We start from the raw sequence: 20112 nt of genomic DNA, 5'->3' as shown, positions 1-20112 counted from the left end.
ACAGCAGTGAGAAACCACCTAATGAACAAACCACCACAGGTCTTCTCCTAGAGAAGTGGTTCCCAGACTTTTTATAGTCCCGTACCCCTTCAAACATTCAACCTCCAGCTGCGTACCCCCTAGCACCAGGGTCAGAGCACTCTCAAGTGTTGTTTTTTGCCATCATTGTAAGCCTGCCACACACACACTATACTATACATTTCTTAAACATAAGAATGAGTGTGAGTTTTTGTCACAACCCGGCTCGTGGGAAGTGACAAAGAGTTCTTATAGGATCAGGGCACAAATAATAATATAATATATATTTCTCTTTTTTTACCATCTTACATATAAAACCTTATTTGTTCATTGACAATTGTGAATAACTCACCACAGGTTAACGAGAAGGGTGTACTTGAAAGGATATACATAACGCTGCAATGTTGGGTTTCAGTAGGAGAGTTTCAGTCTTAAATCATTTTCCACACACAGACTGTGCCTGTATTTAGTTTTCATGCTAGTGAGGGCCGAGAATACACTCACATAGGTACGTCGTTGCAAAGGGCATCAGTGTCTTAACAGCGAGATTTGCCAAGGCAGAATACTCTGAGCGCAGCCCAATCCAGAAATCTAGCAGTGGCTTATGATTAAATTAAATTTTTGCAGAACCGCTTGTTGCAATTTCGAATAGGCTCTCTTGTTCAGATATCGGTAAGTTGACTAGAGGCAGGGCATGAAAGGGATAACAAATCCAGTTGTTTGTGTTATCCGCTTCGGGAAAGTACCTGCGTAATTGCGCACCCATCTCACTCAGGAGCTTCGCTATATCACATTTGACGTTGTCTGTAAGCTTGAGTTCATTTGCACACAAAAAATCATACAATAATGGAAAGATGATGGACCTGTGTGTTGTCCTTGAGTAACAGGGTTATATTGGTGACTCCCCTTGCCACTTTATTGTTAAGCCAATGGATTTTTGGTTTTAGTATTGTTTTGCCTTCACCTACTCAACATGGTATGTTATTGTCTGGTTTGCGTGGCTTGCTTACGAGGGAGGATGTTTCAGTTAGAATCGTCCCAGTGAACAAGCACCAAACCAGTGTGCGTGAGTGCAGAGTTGGATGGTGAGCCGTGCATTGCATGACGTGCAATTTTGTGCTTTTTCTATCCGAATAAATCTCCATGACTGATGCTACAATTTGGAGTTCGTGTCGATGATTGATTGTACACAACACAAGAAGAGTACTGTTACACTTGTTAATGCAGACAGAGAAGAGCTCCAACTTCTTAATCATAGCCTGAATTTTGTCCCGCACATTGAATATAGTTGCGGAGAGTCCCTGTAATCCTAGATTCATATCATTCAGACGAGAAAAAACATCACCCAGATAGGCCAGTTATGTGAGAAACTCGTCATCATGAAAGCGGTGAGACAAGGGAAATGATGGTCAGTAAAGAAAACTTTATGCTTGTCTCTCAATTCTAAGAAATGTGGCAATACTTTGCCCATTGATAACCAGTCCACTTCTGTATGTTGTAAAAGCGTTACGTGGTCGCTGCCCATATCATTGCATAGTGCAGAAAATACATGTGAGTTCAGGGGCCTTGCTTTAACAAAGTTAACCATTTTGACTGTAGTGTCCAAAACATCTTTCAAGCTGTCAGGCATTCCATTGGCAGCAAGAGCCTCTCGGTGGATGCTGCAGTGTACGAAAGTGGCGTCGGGAGCAACTGCTTGCACGCGCGTTACCACTCCACTATGTCTCTCTATCATGGCTTTTGCGTCAAAGTCCATTTGATGTCACAAAGCTGTCTAGTACTTAAAACATATCCTCTCCTGTTGTGCTGGTTTCCAGTGGTTTGCAGAAGAGGACGTCTTCCTTAATTGACCCCCATAAACATAACGGACATATACCAGGAGCTGTTTCCGGCCCTCCACGTCTGTTGACTCATCCAGCTTTAATGCATAGAATTTACTTGTATGCGAAGCAGTAATTGTTTCAGAACATATCCTGCCATGTCACTGATGTGTCGTGAAACAGTGTTGTTTGATGAAGGTTTGTCTGTAAAGTTTTTTGGGCCTTTCCCCAAGCATTGTCCCAGCCATATCCGCAGCAGCAGGAATAATTAAGTCCTCCACAATAGTATGGGGCTTGCCTGTCCTAGCCACTAGGTAGCTCACCATATAAGACGCTTCTAGCCCCTTCTTATTAATGGTATCTGTTGCTTTTATACATGTCTTACTACTCGAAAGCCGTTATAATTCTCCCTCAAAAAACTCCCGTGGCTTATTTTTCAAATTGGCATGTTTTGTTTCTAAATGTCTGCGTAAGAGTGAAGGTTTCATTGAGTTGTGAGATAGTATTTTTGCACATATAACACTGTGGCTGAGGAAAGGCAATACTCCCAATATAAGTGAACCCCAAATCAATGTAGTTCTTATCATATTTACGCCTCTTCGATGGTCCAACATCCTGTCTGTCGGTGCTTTCCCGGAAAAGGGGGCAGTAGCTCTTCGGCTGCGTCAGATTCACAACTGTCAGTGTCCATGCTAGCTGGGCTAACAACAAATGTAGAATTACTGATGTTAGCATTGGATGTGCTCGTGGAAGCAGAACACCTGTCGTCGACAGTAACAGTTCTACCAGTAGAGCTGGTATGTGTTTCTGTGGGCCTTACTTTTTTAACCATTTACCATTTTCGAGCAAACAGAATGAGCAGCAGCTACGTTTGGCTACATACGGACTGTTATTGGAATTCCCGCGAGAGAGTAACAGTTAATGTGATTGGATGTTCATTATTTTACAAGGCTACCTGTATTTGACATTGTGTTGTTATTTCGCTGAACACTAGATGGTTAAATAATATATTTGGCAGTGAAACGAGGCTACTCAGGCGAGAAAAAAACCTCACCCAAATGTACAGCCCCATTGGAAAATATAAATGGACTGTTTGAAAACGTGAAGATTATATATATTTTTTAACCCTTTCACACGTACCATCACATGGGTGTGATCGTTCTACAGTGGTCCCTGAAGCGTACGATCACACCCGTGTGATTAGAACACTCATTTAGAACGCTCGTTTAGAATGGCCAGTTTCGAATGACGCAACAATCAGCATTTGAGCTGGCCACACTTTTTTCAGAAACTATTTACACAAACACTGTCACGTTCCTGACCTGTTTTCTGTTGTTTTGTATGTGTGTGATGGTCAGGGCGTGAGTTTTGGGTGGGCAGTCTATGTTTTCTGTTTCTATGTTGGTTTTGGGTTGCCTGGTATGGCTCTTAATTAGAGGCAGGTGTTTTGCGTTTTCCTCTAATTGAGAGTCATATTAAGGTAGGTTGTTCTCACTGTTTGTTTGTGGGTGATTGTCGCTGTGTCTGTGTTTGTTGCACCACACGGTACTGTCTCGTCTCGTTCGGTCGGTCGGTCGTTCCTGTTCATGTGTTCTTCGTTTCATGTAAGTTCGTAGTTTAGGTCTGTCTAGTTCGTTTTGTTATTTTGTAAATTTAGTCAAGTGTATTTCGTGTCTGTTCTTCGTCTTGCAATAAAGTCATTATGTATTCACAACCCGCTGCGCCTTGGTCTACTAACTCACCGAAAGACAGCCGTTACAGAATCACCCACCAAACCCAGATCAAGCAGCGGGTTAATGGACAGCAACGACAGCGCACGAAGCAGGATTTATGGTCTTGGGAGGAGATCATGGAAGGAAAGGGACCATGGGCTAAAGTGGAGGTGAATCACCGCCCATGGGAACAGCTGGAGGCAGCTCGGAGAGCGGAGGAGACCGGAGAGAGGAACCGGCATTATGAGGGGACGCGTCTAGCACGGAAGCCCGAAAAGCCCGTGAGTACTACCCAAAAATTTCTTGGGGGGGGGCTAAGAGGTAGTGGGCCGAGGGCAGGTAGGAGACCTGCGCCCACTTCCCAGGCTAACCGTGGAGAGCGGGAGTACGGGCAGACACCGTGTTACGCAGTAGAGCGCACGGTGTCTCCTGTATGTGTGCATAGCCCGGTGCGGGTTATTCCACCTCCCCGCACTGGTAGAGCTAGATTGAGCATTGAGCCAAGTGCCATGAAGCCGGCTCTACATATCTGGCCACCAGTACGTCTCCTTGGGCCGGCTTACATGGCACCAGCCTTACGCATGGTGTCCCCGGTTCGCCTACATGGCCCGGTGCGGGTTATTCCACCTCCCCGCACTGGTCAGGCGACGGGGAGCATTCAACCAGGTAAGGTTGGGCAGGCTCAGTGCTCAAGGGAGCCAGTACGCCTACACGGTCCGGTATTTCCGGCGCTACCTCCTCGCCCCAGCCCAGTACCACCAGTTCCGGCACCACGCACTAAGCCACCTGTGCGTCTCCAGAGCCCTGTTCCTCCTCCACGCACTCTCCCTATGGTGCGTGTCTCCAGCCCAGTGCCTCCAGTTCCGGCACCACGCACTAAGCCATCTGTGCGTCTCCAGAGCCCTGTACGCACTGTTCCTTCTCCCCGCACTCGCCCTGAGGTGCGTGCCCTCAGCCCGGTACCTCCAGTTCCGGTACCACGCACCAGGCCTATAGTGCGCTTCGAGAGGTCAGTGTGCCCTGTCCCTGCTCCCCGCACTAGCCTTGAAGTGCGTGCCGTCATCCCGGTACCTCCAGTTCCGGCACCACGCACCAGGCCTACTGTGCGCCTCAGCAGGGCAGAGTCGGCCGTCTGCCCAACGCCTTCTGCACTGCCTGTCTGCCCAGCTCCGTCTGAGTCATCTGTCTGCCCAGCGCCGTCTGAGCCATCTGTCTGCCCAGCGCCGTCTGAGCCATCTGTCTGCCCAGCGCCGTCTGAGCCATCTGTCTGCCCAGCGCCGTCTGAGCCATCTGTCTGCCCAGCGCCGTCTGAGCCATCTGTCTGCCCAGCGCCGTCTGAGCCATCTGTCTGCCCAGCGCCTTCTGAGCCATCTGTCTGCCCAGCGCCTTCTGAGCCATCCGTCTGCACAGCGCCTTCTGAGCCATCCGTCTGCCACGAGCCATTAGAGCCGCCCGTCTGTCCCGAGCCATTAGAGCCGTCCGTCAGTCAGGAGCCGCTAGAGCCGTCCGTCAGTCAGGAGCCGCTAGAGCCGTCCGTCAGTCAGGAGCCGCCAGAGCCGCCAGCCAGTCAGGAGCCGCCAGAGCCGCCAGCCAGTCAGGAGCTGCCAGAGCCGCCAGCCAGTCAGGAGCTGCCAGAGCCGCCAGCCAGTCAGGAGCTGCCAGAGCCGCCAGCCAGTCAGGAGCTGCCAGAGCCGCCAGCCAGTCAGGAGCTGCCCTACAGTCAGGAGCTGCCCTACAGTCAGGAGCTGTCCTACAGTCATGAGCTGCCCTCCAGTCATGAGCTGCCCTCCAGTCATGAGCTGCCCTACAGTCATGAGCTGCCCTACAGTCATGAGCTGCCCTACAGTCATGAGCTGCCCTACAGTCATGAGCTGCCCTACAGTCATGAGCTGCCCTACAGTCATGAGCTGCCCTACAGTCATGAGCTGCCACTCAGTCCGGAGCTGCCACTCAGTCCGGAGCTGCCACCCAGTCCGGAGCTGCCACCCAGTCCGGAGCTGTCACCCAGTCCGGAGCTGCCACCCAGTCCGGAGCTGTCACCCAGTCCGGAGCTGCCACCCAGTCCGGAGTTGCCATTAGTACAGAGTTGTCCCTCTGTCCTAAGCTGTCCCTCTGTCCGGAGCTACCTCTCTGTCCTGAGCTACCTCTCTGTCCTGAGCTACCTCTCTGTCCTGAGCTGTCTCCTCTATGTTGGAGGGGCCTTAGTAAAGGTTCCTGGACCATGGTTGGGGGCGAGGGTCGCCACTCAAAGGACGCTAAGGAGGGGGACAAAGACAGTGGTGGAGTGGTGTCCTCGTCCACCGCCGGAGCCGCCACCGCGGACAGATGCCCACCCAGACCCTCCCCTTGAGTTTTAGGGGTGCGCCCGGAGTTCGCACCTTGAGGGGGGGGTTCTGTCACGTTCCTGACCTGTTTTCTGTTGTTTTGTATGTGTGTGATGGTCAGGGCGTGAGTTTTGGGAGGGCAGTCTATGTTTTCTGTTTCTATGTTGGTTTTGGGTTGCCTGGTATGGCTCTTAATTAGAGGCAGGTGTTTTGCGTTTTCCTCTAATTGAGAGTCATATTAAGGTAGGTTGTTCTCACTGTTTGTTTGTGGATGATTGTCGCTGTGTCTGTGTTTGTTGCACCACACGGTACTGTCTCATCTCGTCTCGTCTCGTTCGTTCGGTCGGTCGTTCCTGTTCATGTGTTCTTCGTTTCATGTAAGTTCGTAGTTTAGGTCTGTCTAGTTCGTTTTGTTATTTTGTAAATTTAGTCAAGTGTATTTCGTGTCTGTTCTTCGTCTTGCAATAAAGTCATTATGTATTCACAACCCGCTGCGCCTTGGTCTACTAACTCACCGAAAGACAGCCGTTACAAACACAGTCCTTACAAAGTTATGTCCAGAATGTGAGCAGTTTATTTTGGGATGCAATGTTCAGATATTCACAGAAGTATATATAGCATAACACAATCATCCTAACCGGAAAAATGTAGGCTACATTTGTCCAAGCGCTAACTGAGGAAAGATTGACCCAACACAAGCAGTAATATTTTCTAACTCTCGGCTGACATAAACTACAATATGAATTAGCTAATAGCAATTATTATGTATAATTAATCACATCACGGGTGAGCTCACCATTGATCGAAATAATTAGGTAAAACACTTTTGAAATCGAAAGTAATCCGACGATTAGTTTCAGCGCGCAGCCATGCATTTGTTCCTCACAGAAACCGAAGATAATAAGAGAAGACAAGATGAGTTTGGTCTGTTTATAGTATGCATGTTGAAGGGGTGTGTCAATCACTGTCGTTCACATCCCACCATTCATTTCCGGAAGTCCTCAAAAAATGAGTGAACTCTTACTCACCTCATTTTGTTATAACATCTTTGGTCAAACAGACGATTACGTGAAACCCAGAATGCATTGTATGTCAACAAACATGGCTACACAGCTGGAATTAGCTTAGCTCATCATAATCAGTACAACCTTCAAAAAAGTATTTTACCCACATATGTGCCCATTACAATCGGTGCAAGAATCGGAATGCATGATTTGTCACATAGAATTGAAAACATGTGAATAAAACAGTAAATACACAAATAATTGCCACACAAAATATTTTCTGATAGTGATTTATTGAGACAAGTGGCGCGTGCCGGCAGTCAACCACGTACCCTCTCACTCTAAACCATTCAGTGTTGTTGTTTATGTATGTAGATAGTGAGCTAAGCTGTAGCATTAGCAATAACTTTCAAAAGGAGACAACTCACAAATGTCAGGAATCAGATTCTGACAGTGAGGAGCTGCCCCCCAACCTTGTAGCCATTGAGAACCCTGAATCTGAGGACCCCTTGTCCACTGACAAAGTCCCAATTCCATTAGAAGATGCTGGTGGTGATGGTGGCAGACTGACAGTGGATGAAGTACAGGAGTTCTGTGGTAGCTGGAAGCCTGCCAGCCATTTCACCCCTCCTGGCCCTGCTGATTGTGTTGATGAGTCTCAGTCTGGAGTACAACGCCCCTTGCCATTTCCATCTGAGGCAGAGTGCTTCAAGTTGTTTCTGACAGAGGAGCTGGTGGGAGACATAGTAGAGACCAATCGCTATGCCTTGGAGCTACAGGATAAGAGAGAGCCAGTGTAACGTATGTGAAATGGCTAGCTAGTTAGCGGGTACGCGCTAATAGCGTTTCAATCAGTTACGTCACTTGCTCTGAAACCTTGAAGTAGTGGTTCCCCTTGCTCAGCAAGGGCCGCGGCTTTTGTGGAGCGATGGGTAACGATGCTTCGTGGGTGACTGTTGTTGATGTGTGCAGAGGGTCCCTGGTTCGCGCCCGGGTATGGGCGAGGGGACGGACGTAAAGTTATACTGTTACACCAGGAGTGGGGAGACAACCACAATTAGTGAAATGTATACATTCCTGGTGACAGTAAAGAAGAACTCCCTAAGAGAATACTGGAGCAGAGATCCTATGTTTGCAACTCCCTTCTTTGCCACCTCCTTTTCCCAAGACTGCTTTCTAGTTCTGCTGCTATGACTGCATTTCATCATCAACGCTACTGCCATCCTAAATGACCCGTTATACAAAACAAGAGATGTCAACAGCTGGCAGTAAAGTGCCATGACAAACGAGACGTCCATGTCCTCTCCACTGTCCATACAGCAACCATGTCGGCCACAGGGAAGGTGAACCACCTGACGGGAGAGAGAAACAAACCAGACAGAGAAACATCAAACCAGACTGCGTGCTTGACTATTACCTCAAAATGGGGGCAGTGGATAAGGCCGACATGATAAACAGCTTTGTGGAATGAACTCAGAAAACGACCAAGTGGTATAAGATATTTTTCCAGGGTAGCGTCAAAATACAACATGCCAATACTTCTGACGCATTTAGCATTGTTTTACAGAGCTAATAGAATAATGTAACTAGCTACATAAGCACGATTGAATATAACACCATAAAAGGTGAGTAACATGAGTAACGTTACCTAGCGTGTCCGCGGTTATAAGGAATATACACAAATATATTATGCTCCATACACACAGTGAACTACAGTAGAAACGGTATAACACGACACAGAAACTATTATAACGTAATTAGGCACTTACTTTGATAGAAACGCAGTCTGGATTTGAAGATGGGTGTCTGTAGTGACGCCTCTAGCACTGAGACGCTGTGCCACTTGGGAGTCAAAAGGCCAGGGTAGCTTCAACATACAACACATGCTAATACATCCGTGACGCAATTAGCATTGTTTTCCAGAGCTAATAAGACTGTAGCTAGATACCTAAGCATTGAGTATAACACCATACATGTTATGAAATGAGTAACGTTACATCGCGTGTCCGCGGTTATAAGGAATATACACAAAAACATGATGCTACAGTAGAAACGACATAACACGACATGCAGAAACTATTATAACGTAATAAGGCACTTTGATAGAAACGCACTCATTTCCAAAGTTATTATTGGTAACGAAAACAACTTTGATTGCGATGCAGGCGACAGGTGGAAAATATGAACACGTGTATGCAGGACGGCAGATGAGTAAATGTCTGCAGACTTGAACTGCACAAACAATTGAGAAGTGTTTGGGGAATTTTGTCCGGGTCAGAAATGTCAAAAAAATAATTGGTCCGCAAAAGTAAAAATGACTACTTTTATGTGAATGAATGAGGCGGAACACACCTCATTTCAAACTGTTATTATAAAATAAAAAACTGTTTAGAAAATAATTTAAAATTGACAAATAAAACAGGCGGCGTGCTTTGGTTTGAGGGCAGCGCAGATTAAATGTACTGTTACATAACAATCACATTCTGGAATTGGAGAGAACGTTCTAACATCACGTGCATAAAACAACTCACGCTGGGGCGACCGTTAGAGATATTTGGAACTCACGCATGAAAGGGTTAATAAAAAATAAATGTCCAATTTTTATTTTATATGTGTATCACATTTTTATTTGGCGTACCCCATGACCGCATTGCGCGTACCCCAGTTTGGGAATACCTGTCCTAGAAGAACAGCTTTTGCAAAACACACATTTTGCCCTTTCATTCTAGAAAATGGATCTAAAAAATGGCAAGTCCATGGCAACTAATGGATAACACTTTATTTAATATTTATTTTGACAGGTAGTCATGCTGAGAGTCATGCACTTCCACAGATGAGCGCTACATTTGACAAAAAATACAAACACAACAATACACATCAATAATCACTATGTATAATACAGTATATAATACAGAGGAGAGAAGAGCTAAAGAGCTGTTTAGAACTCTAAGTTCTGCATACTTAGAGGGTACATTTACTTTGTGGGATAAATCAGAAAGAGTTTACTATTTTTCCATCTCTAACCTTGAGTCAGTTGGGCACATTTATGAGTGCTCTTGAGACTAAATCACAGGGGAGTGGCTGGAGCTGAAGAGGCAAGTGTATGTGGTGAGTGTTTTGGGCAAATGTCAATCACATCAAACCTGGACCCACATTGCAATCAACTAATGAAAAGGTCAAGCTTCCATTAGCGTTCTCTTCCTCTTTATCAAATGGAACTAACTCTCTTCATTTCACTCTCTATACAGTATCTGTCTCTACATTTTCTATTTTATACTGTTACTTAATCCCCAACCACCTCCCTCCTCTTATACATTGGTGATGGTACTCACAACAGGGATAGGTCAGGAGCATGATGTCATCAATGGCGATGTAGCCTCGCCGCTCCCTGGAAACAGTCGCTTCGATCAGGACCTGGGAAGTAGAATTAAAACAAATAAGTGAGATACCATGGAGGGGTAAATATTGAAACTCATTTGATTGCTGTCATCCTTTATACAATTGAATGAAGCTTTGGCATTCGTTTTGAAGCATTTCAAAAAATGTAAGAGGCATTTGCATCAATTCAAACTGTCGTCCTTCTGAGGCAGACGTCTTAATTATTATCACAAAGCTCTAGACAATGCATTGCACAGTTACTGACCCACAAGATAGGTGAGGGAAAAAAGAGAGAGGACCAAGGACCCACATCTTTAAGAATGGATACAAATTTGACACTAACAATTACAGAGATATTTGTGTAAACAGTAACCTGGTTTCTGTAGTATCATACACTGAGTATTCAAAACAATAGGAACACCTTCCTAAAATTGAAGTTGCTCTCTCCCCCTTTCCTTCAGAACAACCTCAATTTGTCAGGGCATGGACTCTACAAGGTGTCGAAAGCGTTTCACAGGGATGCTTTATCATGTTGACTCCAATGCTTCCCACAGTTGTGTCAAGTTGGATGGATGTCCTTTGGGTGGTGGACCATTCTTGATACACACGGGAAACTGTTGAGTGTGAAAAACCCAGCAGCGCTGCAGTTCTTGACACAAACCGGTGCGCCTGGAACCTACTACCATACCCCATTCAAAAGGCACTTAAATCTTTTCTCTTGCTTATTCACAATCTGAATGGCACACATACTGTACACAATCCATGTCTCAATTGTCTCAAGGCTTAAAAATACTTTAAACCAACTAGGCTCGTAATTTAACAATTGTATTCATATTTACAGATGGCATAAATGTTTGTTATTAAGGTACATAAAGTTTCACGTTCCAGAAGGCATTTCTGCCAAAAAAAGCATTTAGATTAAAAAAAAAAGTTTACTCTCAAATGGCTCTCCTGTGAAGTAGTGACACGCGACATACGCCTAGTTTCCTGAAACGAGGCACATATCATACTAATTTGAGAGTTCCGGATTTACATTTACTATGTTACTTCTAGTCTATGAGACCATGCTGTCAGAAAAGGTCTGCAACTTGAGACATTATTTGTCACACTGAAAAATAAACGAGGAGGAGCACAGTGAGAGAAAACAAACCAGGGGAGAGAAAGGAAAAATAGTGAAGAGATGGAAGGAGATGGGGGAGAGCACAGCTCCAGATCTAGTTGGCAGACTTGGTGGGCTCGATAACATCTTTAATATTTGATAACAAGGTTCCAGCTACCGCAGACACCTCCACCAATAAGAGGGAGAAATATATGGCTGAGCACGGCAGACGGGAAAGATCTCAAATCAAATACATTCTAAAGTGATCTCACTCTCTCTCTCTCTCTTCCATTTTCCAATTGCCCCACACAACTCTCTCTTGATGTTAGGGGACACAACAGCAATAGGAGAAAGTGAAGTAGCGTAGCACCTGTCACCAGAGTGATATGAATATTGAAGCTTAATCTTATCACAACCAACGCTGTGTTGTTGTCTCAGGTTAGGCAACAATAAAAGTGGCCAGACATACACTAGATAGAAACATGAAGCCTTCAAAGTCGTGAACAAGGAAAAGGAAAGCGTGGAGGGAATCGTATTGCAGATAGATTACTAGGCTGAACAATGATAAGAGAGAATTTATGTGGCTTTTGAGTATGTCAATCTACTATAGTTGGCTCTGTTGATTTACAAAGAATGGAGCAATATTCTTTTTTAAAAATTGCATTCCACTCTTTAGACACTGTTTTATGTTACAGACATAAACATTGAGAATGTGTGCTATAAAACAACTCTATCCTCCTACATTCAAGGATTATGATTAAATCAACAGGCCCTGAGAATATGTAATTGTAATAAAGTTACTGGGAATATTTTTTAATCTTTAAGCCATTCATTACAAATATCATTTTTTTTTATATCAACTACAGTGTGATCGCAGCATCGAAGGGAAAGTACATCCAGGAATGCCTTTAAGGAAGTTATATTTTAAGACTTCATAGGTTTATCATACGGTCAATTTACTGTGCATTGGGTTTACTAGCATAATGGGCATGACAGAGGAACATTATTCTCTCCATCCTTCAATAGTAGACCCTGACTCTCTGGCGACAGAGCAAATCTGATGATCTATCACTTCAAATCCAAAGAGATTCCATTAAGCTTGCTGCATGGCTTCCTTTAATATTTAAAGTCATACGGGTTGCAGCTAAGAGCTCCTTGGTGAATACAGAGAGAGAGAGATAGAGGCGTGCCGGGTCAGATCGAGTCATGTTCAACTCCACTCCGCTTGACTCTCTCCAGCATTGTTGGTTGTTTATTTATTCGTTTTCATCGGCATGACTCTTTATGTAACTACAGAAAGGGGACATCATTATTTTTTGCAGAGAAGGGACTCAAAAGCGGAAACACCGTATCAGACAGATCATTTGAGATTTATTTATTCACTGCTGCTACACTATACTAGCCATGGTCAGTACATGAACCGATCAGTTCATTAATTTCCCTATAGGCCAAAAGGTTTCAAATTTGCCAAAAACTAGAAGATGTATTATTCTGGATAAATAACATCACAGTATCTTCATTTTGAAGGTGATCGCAGCCTACAGTTTAAACAGTTTCTTAACAGGTTGTATTTTCCAGTGGCGTGCTGTGGGCCTGGGGCCTGGGCCTTCAGTGAGGTACTACACAGTCCCACCCAAATTAATCCACCTCTTATTACCATCATTATGATGCCATGGCTCTAGACACTATACATTTAGACAGAAACGCAGTATAACCAGGCGTTGCGTCACCTTGAAATTGACAAATTGACATTTTTGGGTAAACAGTGTTTACCGTGCACGCACTACGCCTGCTAGCTGGCTCCTGTGTAACACTGGAGCCAGCCAGCAGGCGTACAATAGCCAACTCTAAAGCTGATTGGTTGACACTAAATTTTCATTTCCATTCACTATAAGCTACAAGCGCCCGCACTGTTGATTCTGAAGGCCTGAGGGCAGATTTTAGACCCCTGGCAACACATGATGGCTGAATATGATTGGATAAAAGATCTAACATAAAGACCAGCCCTCCAAATCTCAACCTGGGGCTGGAAGCAGTGCAACCAAGAGGAAAGCTATGAAATGAAGAGTATAACTCTTACTCTGGGGAATAATTTAATACATATTTGTGGGAAAATATATTTAAAAAAAAATTATATTCTGATGATGTTTAGGCCAGCAGAGAAGGCCTTGCAGGCCCTGACGGCCCACCACTGGTATTTTCCAAGAACGGTCAAGTGTGTTGCTGCAACCAGTCTTCAGACTCATCTGCTCCTCCTCATCTGCCCATTATTCCTTCCTTCTCCTAAGTGATGCCTCTCCTCGGTAGCCCTGGTGTAATGCTGACTCACACATGAGCCATCACTGGGCTGCTTATGAATCTGTGAAGCAGCATGTACCAAGACAGAGGGCAGAGAGAAGGAGGACACAGAGTTAGAATTAGAAGGAAGAGGAGTGTTGTAAAGCAAGCCAAAGGAAGACAAATCAAAAATAAGCCAGAGGAATCTTGTTTATCCCTAGTTTTTCTGCTATAGGAAACTGCCATGGCCACATTAATGGTCGTTAAACTGAGTTGATGAATTGTTCTGCTAAAGAGAGCATTGAAGTGAGAGCTGGTCTGAGTGTGGTGTGATTGACAATGCCATGTATTGGGTAGAGCTTGTAATTCTCTCATGTAGTGATACATTTACTGAGATGACTCTCGAGCAAATATTAAGTTGAGAGAAAGGGCGAGCTCGTCAATGCTTTGCGTACGTCAGACATTATCGAGGTGATGGCCCTCTGCCCACCCACACGTGTTGACAACTTTGTGTGTTGTGTGTGTGTCAAGTTTAAATACCCCTCATTGTCAGGCCATGTAGTGATAGTTCCACAGTGTCATCCTACCTTTGGCTCCTGTTTGTACAAACTATTATTTACACTTGAAGGTCAGATCCTGCAGAACAGTATGGAAGTTAATTAAGTCGAAGGGTTTGACAGTTCTCAAAAAAACGCACACTTCTCAACTTAATTGACTCCGCAGAGTTTGCAGAAAATATACATGTAATTTATGGCCCGGTCGCGTCATCCGAAGGCCAATAGAAAGCGCATAGGTACCAACAGTGGCTGCCAGGAAATTTGCTTCTGAGTGGATAATGACTTGCCACTGAGGGAGTGAAGTTGTGTTGTGTATTCCAACTGCTGATGTACAGTTAGCAGAGGCAGTCTCAGTAGGTTAAACTGTAACAAGCCCTTTTAGTGCTAACCTAGCCTACATTTACCAAGGGAGGATTGATCATTAAACTGAGCTAGCTTTGCATGTGATTAACAACAAGGTCTTCCCGTGGCGTACAGTATCTCACTGTTGGAGAACAGTAAAATTAACACACACAGTCCTGGATGATCAGGCTCTGCTTTTGGCTGGTTACCCTTATGCTGTATAGTTGTCTTAATATCTAACACCTTCACTAGGCCTTAAATAAAACCTTATACGGACTACATTAACATCATATATGAAGTAAATGGGATCAGAATGAGCCTGTTTGATTCTAGCCACTATTATGTATAGCTGACGCAGTGGGAAATTGAAGCATGCTGTGTAACGACTGAAAGTAGCAGTGAAGTGATGCCACTGGGAGGGATTTACCTGGTACTCATTGGGCCAGAAGGTGCTGACAGCCAGCTCCACTTGGTGCCACTGTCGTCCGTGGGACCCCGACGTGTTCCATACTGGGCTACCCAGCGGGCCGCCGTTGACCCGAACGTACGCCCGCAGTGCCCCTGGACTGTGGCCATCGCGGCTGTACAGGAAGTAGCTGAACTGGACGCAGTGTGTGTCGTTTTCACTCAGCGTCTGCAGCAGGAGCTGGGCGCGATGCCCTGCAGCATGCTGGGAAGAGTTCACCAGCATATATGAACCTGGAGGGATGAGAGAGAAACAAGTTTAATGTCACACGAGGGTCAGAGATAATGCATACTGTAATGCCATGATTCATTTTGGCCAAATAACGTAACTAGAGTAGAAGTGCATTTTTCAACCCATTTTAGAAAGGAATCATTCAAATTTCTGCTGAGGATAGAATAGAAGCACTAAAGATCTCAATGACATATCCCTCCTAAGAGAGTAACCTCTCTCCAGATGCTAGCCTCACTGACAACGTTTACATGCCCACCAATATCCCATTATTATTCGGGATAGTCAAAATTTTTGTTTTGAGTTGACACATACACATCATATCCCGTTTGCAATAACCTGAAAAAGCTTGTATCACGGTTATGAAAAACCTGGATAAGATGCCTGACTTATGCTGATCTTAGAAAGGATACTGTGGCATGTAAACATCTTATCCAATTTACTGTTGTTTTTTGCAGGCTAAGTTTCGCATATAATGGGTGTTGTGTCATCATGTTTTCATCTGATTGTCAAACAATTCACTTTAAAAAAAGTAGGCTACCTGCGCAGTTCGATCCACCATAATTACATAATAATTTATTTTGTTGATACTCCGTACTGGATCGTATAGCCTACTGGCTACTTTCACCCCTAATTTAGAAAACTTTGTGCTTATCATTTCTGACATTTGGTAAACCATATGATAATTTCCAACATTTGGTAGGCCATTTGTTTGTCAACTATAGTTAGATACTAGCAGCTTCTATTCTGTCATAACTTGTTGCCCCAGAATTCTAAATGAAGTGGAGCTCACCAGTTAAATGTGCAACCAGAGGGGAAAAAAACTCTGGACCACCTTTACTGCATTTGTCAAATCTGACCATAATGCTATCCTCCTGATTCCTGCTTACAAGCAAAAGTTAAAGCAGGAAGCACCAGTGACTAGATCAAAAAAAAAAAAGTGGTCAGATGAAACAGATGCTAAGCTACAGGACTGTATTGCTAGCACAGACTGGAATATGTTCCGGGATTCCTCCAATAGCATTGAGGAGTACAGCACAGCAGTCAGTGCATCGATAACGTCGTCCCCAAAGTGACTGTACATATATACCCCAACCAGAAGCCATGGATTTCAGGCAACATTCGCTCGTCGGATGTGGCAGGGATTGCAAACATTTAAAGACTACAAAGGGTAGCACAGCCGAGAGCTGCCCAGTGACACGAGCCTACCAGACGAGCTAAGCAACATCTATACTCGCTTCGAGACAAAAAACACTGAAACATGCATGAGAGCTCCAGCTGTTCCGGAAGACTGTGAGATCACGCTCTCCGCAGCCAACATTGATCCTCAACACGGGGGCCCCTCAGGAGTGCGTGCTCAGCCCCGTTCCTTTACTCCCATTTCACTCATGACTACACGGCCAGGTACAACTCCAACACCATCATTAAGTTTGCTGATGACACAACAGTGGTCAGCCTGATCACCGACAACAAGGAGACAGCCTATAGGGAGGAGGTGAGAGATCTGACCGTGTTGTGCAAGGACAACAATATGATCAAGACAAAGGCGATGATTGTGGACTACAGAAAAAGGAGGACCGAGCACGCCCCCATTCTCATTGACGGGGCTGTAGTGGAGCAGGTTGAGAGCTTCAAGTTCCTTGTCGTCCACATCACCAAAAAACTAACATGGTCCAAGCACACCAAGACAGTCATGAAGAGGGCACGACAAAACCTATTCCCTCAGGAGACTGAAAAGATTTGTCTTGGGTCCTCAGATCCTCAAAATGTTCTACAGCTGCACCGTCGAGAGCATCCAGAAGGGTTGCATCACTTCCTGGTATGGCAACTGCTCGGCCACCGACCGCAAGGCACTACAAAGGGTAGTTCGAATGGTCCAGTACACCAGGAAGGCCCTAAAAATTGTCAACGACTCCAGCCACCCTAGTCATAACCTGTTCTCTCTGCTACTGCATAGCAAGCGGTAGCAGAGAGCCAAATATAGGTCCAAGAGGCTGCTGAACAGCTTCTACCCCCAAGCCATAAGACTCCTAAACATCTAATCAAATGGCTACTCTCCTCCCCCCACCCCCCGCTGCTACTCTCTGTTGTTATCATCTATGCATAGTCACTTTAATAACTCTACCTACATGTACATATTACCTCAACTAACCAGTACCCCCACACATTGACTCTGTACCGGTACCCCCCTGTATATAGTCTCGCTCTTGGAGAAAAAGCAATAACTTCTGAACAGTGGAAAGTGGTCCTGTGCAAAATGTCAAAATTTCACCAATTTGACCAGTTTTAACAAAATGAAAAGCTGAAAAAACTATGAAACAGGAAAATGATGGGTGCATATATTTGGGTGCATATTTTATGTGGTTGAAATACTGTCTGCTTGCATAACAGTGTCAATGATAAGACACACACAAATTCACATTTTCTCAAGAGATGCTGAAAGAAAGAAATCATATTTCTGTTCCCAAGACAAAATTACATTTTTGTATAATTTTACTGCAAGAAATGCATAATTCTGAAGGAGTTCAAATAATATTACGCTAAATGTGAGAGGATATAGGCCAACAGTCAGTGTCCATATTTCAGTTACTATTTCACTTGATTGATTGATTTTTATTTTACTAGGCAAGTCAGTTAAGAACAAATTCTTATTTTCAATAACGGCCTAGGAACAGTGGTTTAACTGTCTTGTTCAGGGGCAGAACAACAGATTTTTACCTTGTCAGCTGGGGGATTTGATCTTGCAACCTTTCGGTTACTAGTCCAACGCTCTTACCACTAGGCTACCTGCCGCTCCATATTTAACCCATATTAACTTAAATTATGAATATTCTGTTTATTCATGATGGTTACAGGGATACTCGTGAGCGGGATACGAAAGGTGCATGTAAACAGCATATCCCGAATAAGAACTTAAGTGGGATATAAGCTACTATCCAGCATGTAAACATTATCATTTTTGGCTTGAGTAAACAGTTTGAGTGGGCTTTAAAGACAGTGTTTTCACTGGAGTGTAAATATATGCTACTGAGATACAAGTTCACATGGGGAGATGCCTGTGGCAAGCCTTTTTCAATAGGGAAGAGATGGGGGCGACATTTCTCGACTTTTTAAATACAGTAGTATATCTCACAAGGTTGAAAAGTAATGAAAATAAATGTTCACCAAGAGACAATGAAGAGAAAGTTAGGTGTTTTTAAATAATATGAATGTGCAAACACACTGACACATGCACGACTGTGTGGCAGGCATTTAATCAGCCTGCTATGGCTATTTGAAACAAAGGGAGGAGTACTCTAACTGGCTAGATATTTACAGCAGCAAGGTGAGGCTGAGGTTGGTGAGGGTACTGATGAAACATGAGTCCACTAAGACCCAGAACTCAAACCCCAAAGCCCCTTGTAATTACAACAACACAACCTCCTCACCAATCGCCTAGCATCTGTCCTCCATCAAGTCTGTCCCCACAAACGTGACAAAAACAACAATTCCAGGAGATCCTGTGTACCAACATAATCAAGGTTGTTGTCTTTGCACTCCAAGGTCTCTGTTTTTCCATTCAGAAATGTACAGTTGAAGTCGGAAGTTTACATACACTTTAGCCAAATACATTTAATCTCAGTTTTTCACAATTCCTTACATTTAATCCTAGTAAAAATTACCTGTCTTAGGTCAGTTAGGATCACCATTTAATTTTAAGAATGTGAAATGTCAGAATAATAGTACAGAGAATAACTTATTTCAGCTTTTATTTCTTTCATCACATTCCCAGTGGGTCAGAAGTTTACATGCACTCAATTAGTATTTGGTAGCATTGCCTTTAAATTGTTTAACTTGGGTCAAACGTTTTGGGTAGACTTCCAAAAGCTTCCCACAATAAGTTGGGTGAATTTTGGCCCATTCCTCCTGACAGAGCTCGTGTAACTGAGTCAGGTTTGTAGGCCTCCTTGCTGGCACAAACTTTTTCAGTTCTGCCAACAAATGTTCTATGGGATTGAGGTCAGGGCTTTGTGATGGCCACTCCAATACATTGACTTTGTTGTCCTTAAGCCATTTTGACACAACTTTGAAAGTGTGCTTGGGGTCATTGTCCATTTGGAAGACCTATTTGCGACCAAGCTTTAACTTCCTGAATGATGTCTTGAGATGTTGCTTCAATATATCCACATGATTTCCGTCCTCATGAAGCCATCTATTTTGTGAAGTGCACCAGTCCCTCCTGCAGCAAAGCACCCCCACAACATGATGCTGCCACCACCGTGCTTTACGGTTGGGATGGTGTTCTTCGGCTTGAAGCATCCCTCGTTTTCCTCCAAACATAACCATGGTCATTATGGCCAAACAGTTATATTTTTGTTTCATCAGACCAGAGGACATTTCTCCAAAAAGTATGATCTTTGTCCCCATGTGCAGTTGCAAACCATAGTCTGGCTTTTTTATGGCGGTTTTGGAGCAGTGGCTTCTTCCTTGCTGAGCGGCCTTTCAGGTTATGTCGATATAGGACTCCTTATACTGTGGATATAGACACTTGTGTACCTGTTTCCTCCAGCATCTTAACAAGGTCCTTTGCTGTTGTTCTGGGATTGATTTGCGCTTTTCGCAAATTGCCTATCAGAAGCTTCTAAAGCCATGACATCATTTTCTGGAATTTTCCAAGCTGTTTAAAGGCACAGTCAACTTAGTGTATGTAAACTTCTAACCCACTGGAATTGTGATATAGTGAGTTATAAGTGAAATAATCTGTATGTAAACAATTGTTTGAAAAAGTACTCGTGTCATGCACACTCCACCAACAAGAAATGTGTGGAGTGGTTGAAAAACGAGTTTTAATGACTCCAACCTAAGTGTATGTAAACTTCCGACTTTGAATGTATGTACCCCCTCAGC

The 20112-nt window shown here is 44.3% G+C and overlaps 1 protein-coding gene across 1 annotated transcript in view; it reads right to left on the bottom strand.

The window, feature by feature from the left end:
* The window catches only part of LOC120047098 (receptor-type tyrosine-protein phosphatase U-like), a 281387-nt gene that overhangs the window by 187419 nt on the left and 73856 nt on the right, over window positions 1–20112 (bottom strand). Inside the window, exons 3-4 of the mRNA XM_038992639.1 lie at window positions 14959–15230; window positions 10211–10292 (exon numbers count right to left, since the gene is read on the bottom strand). Coding sequence (XP_038848567.1) covers window positions 10211–10292; window positions 14959–15230 — 354 coding nt within the window. The remainder of the gene's footprint in view (window positions 1–10210; window positions 10293–14958; window positions 15231–20112) is intronic.

The sequence above is a fragment of the Salvelinus namaycush genome, chromosome 5, assembly GCF_016432855.1.
Source record: "Salvelinus namaycush isolate Seneca chromosome 5, SaNama_1.0, whole genome shotgun sequence".
Lineage (NCBI taxonomy): Eukaryota > Metazoa > Chordata > Actinopteri > Salmoniformes > Salmonidae > Salvelinus > Salvelinus namaycush.
The sequence above is the reverse complement of the archived record's forward strand: the minus strand, read 5'-3'. Positions and strand labels throughout refer to the sequence as shown.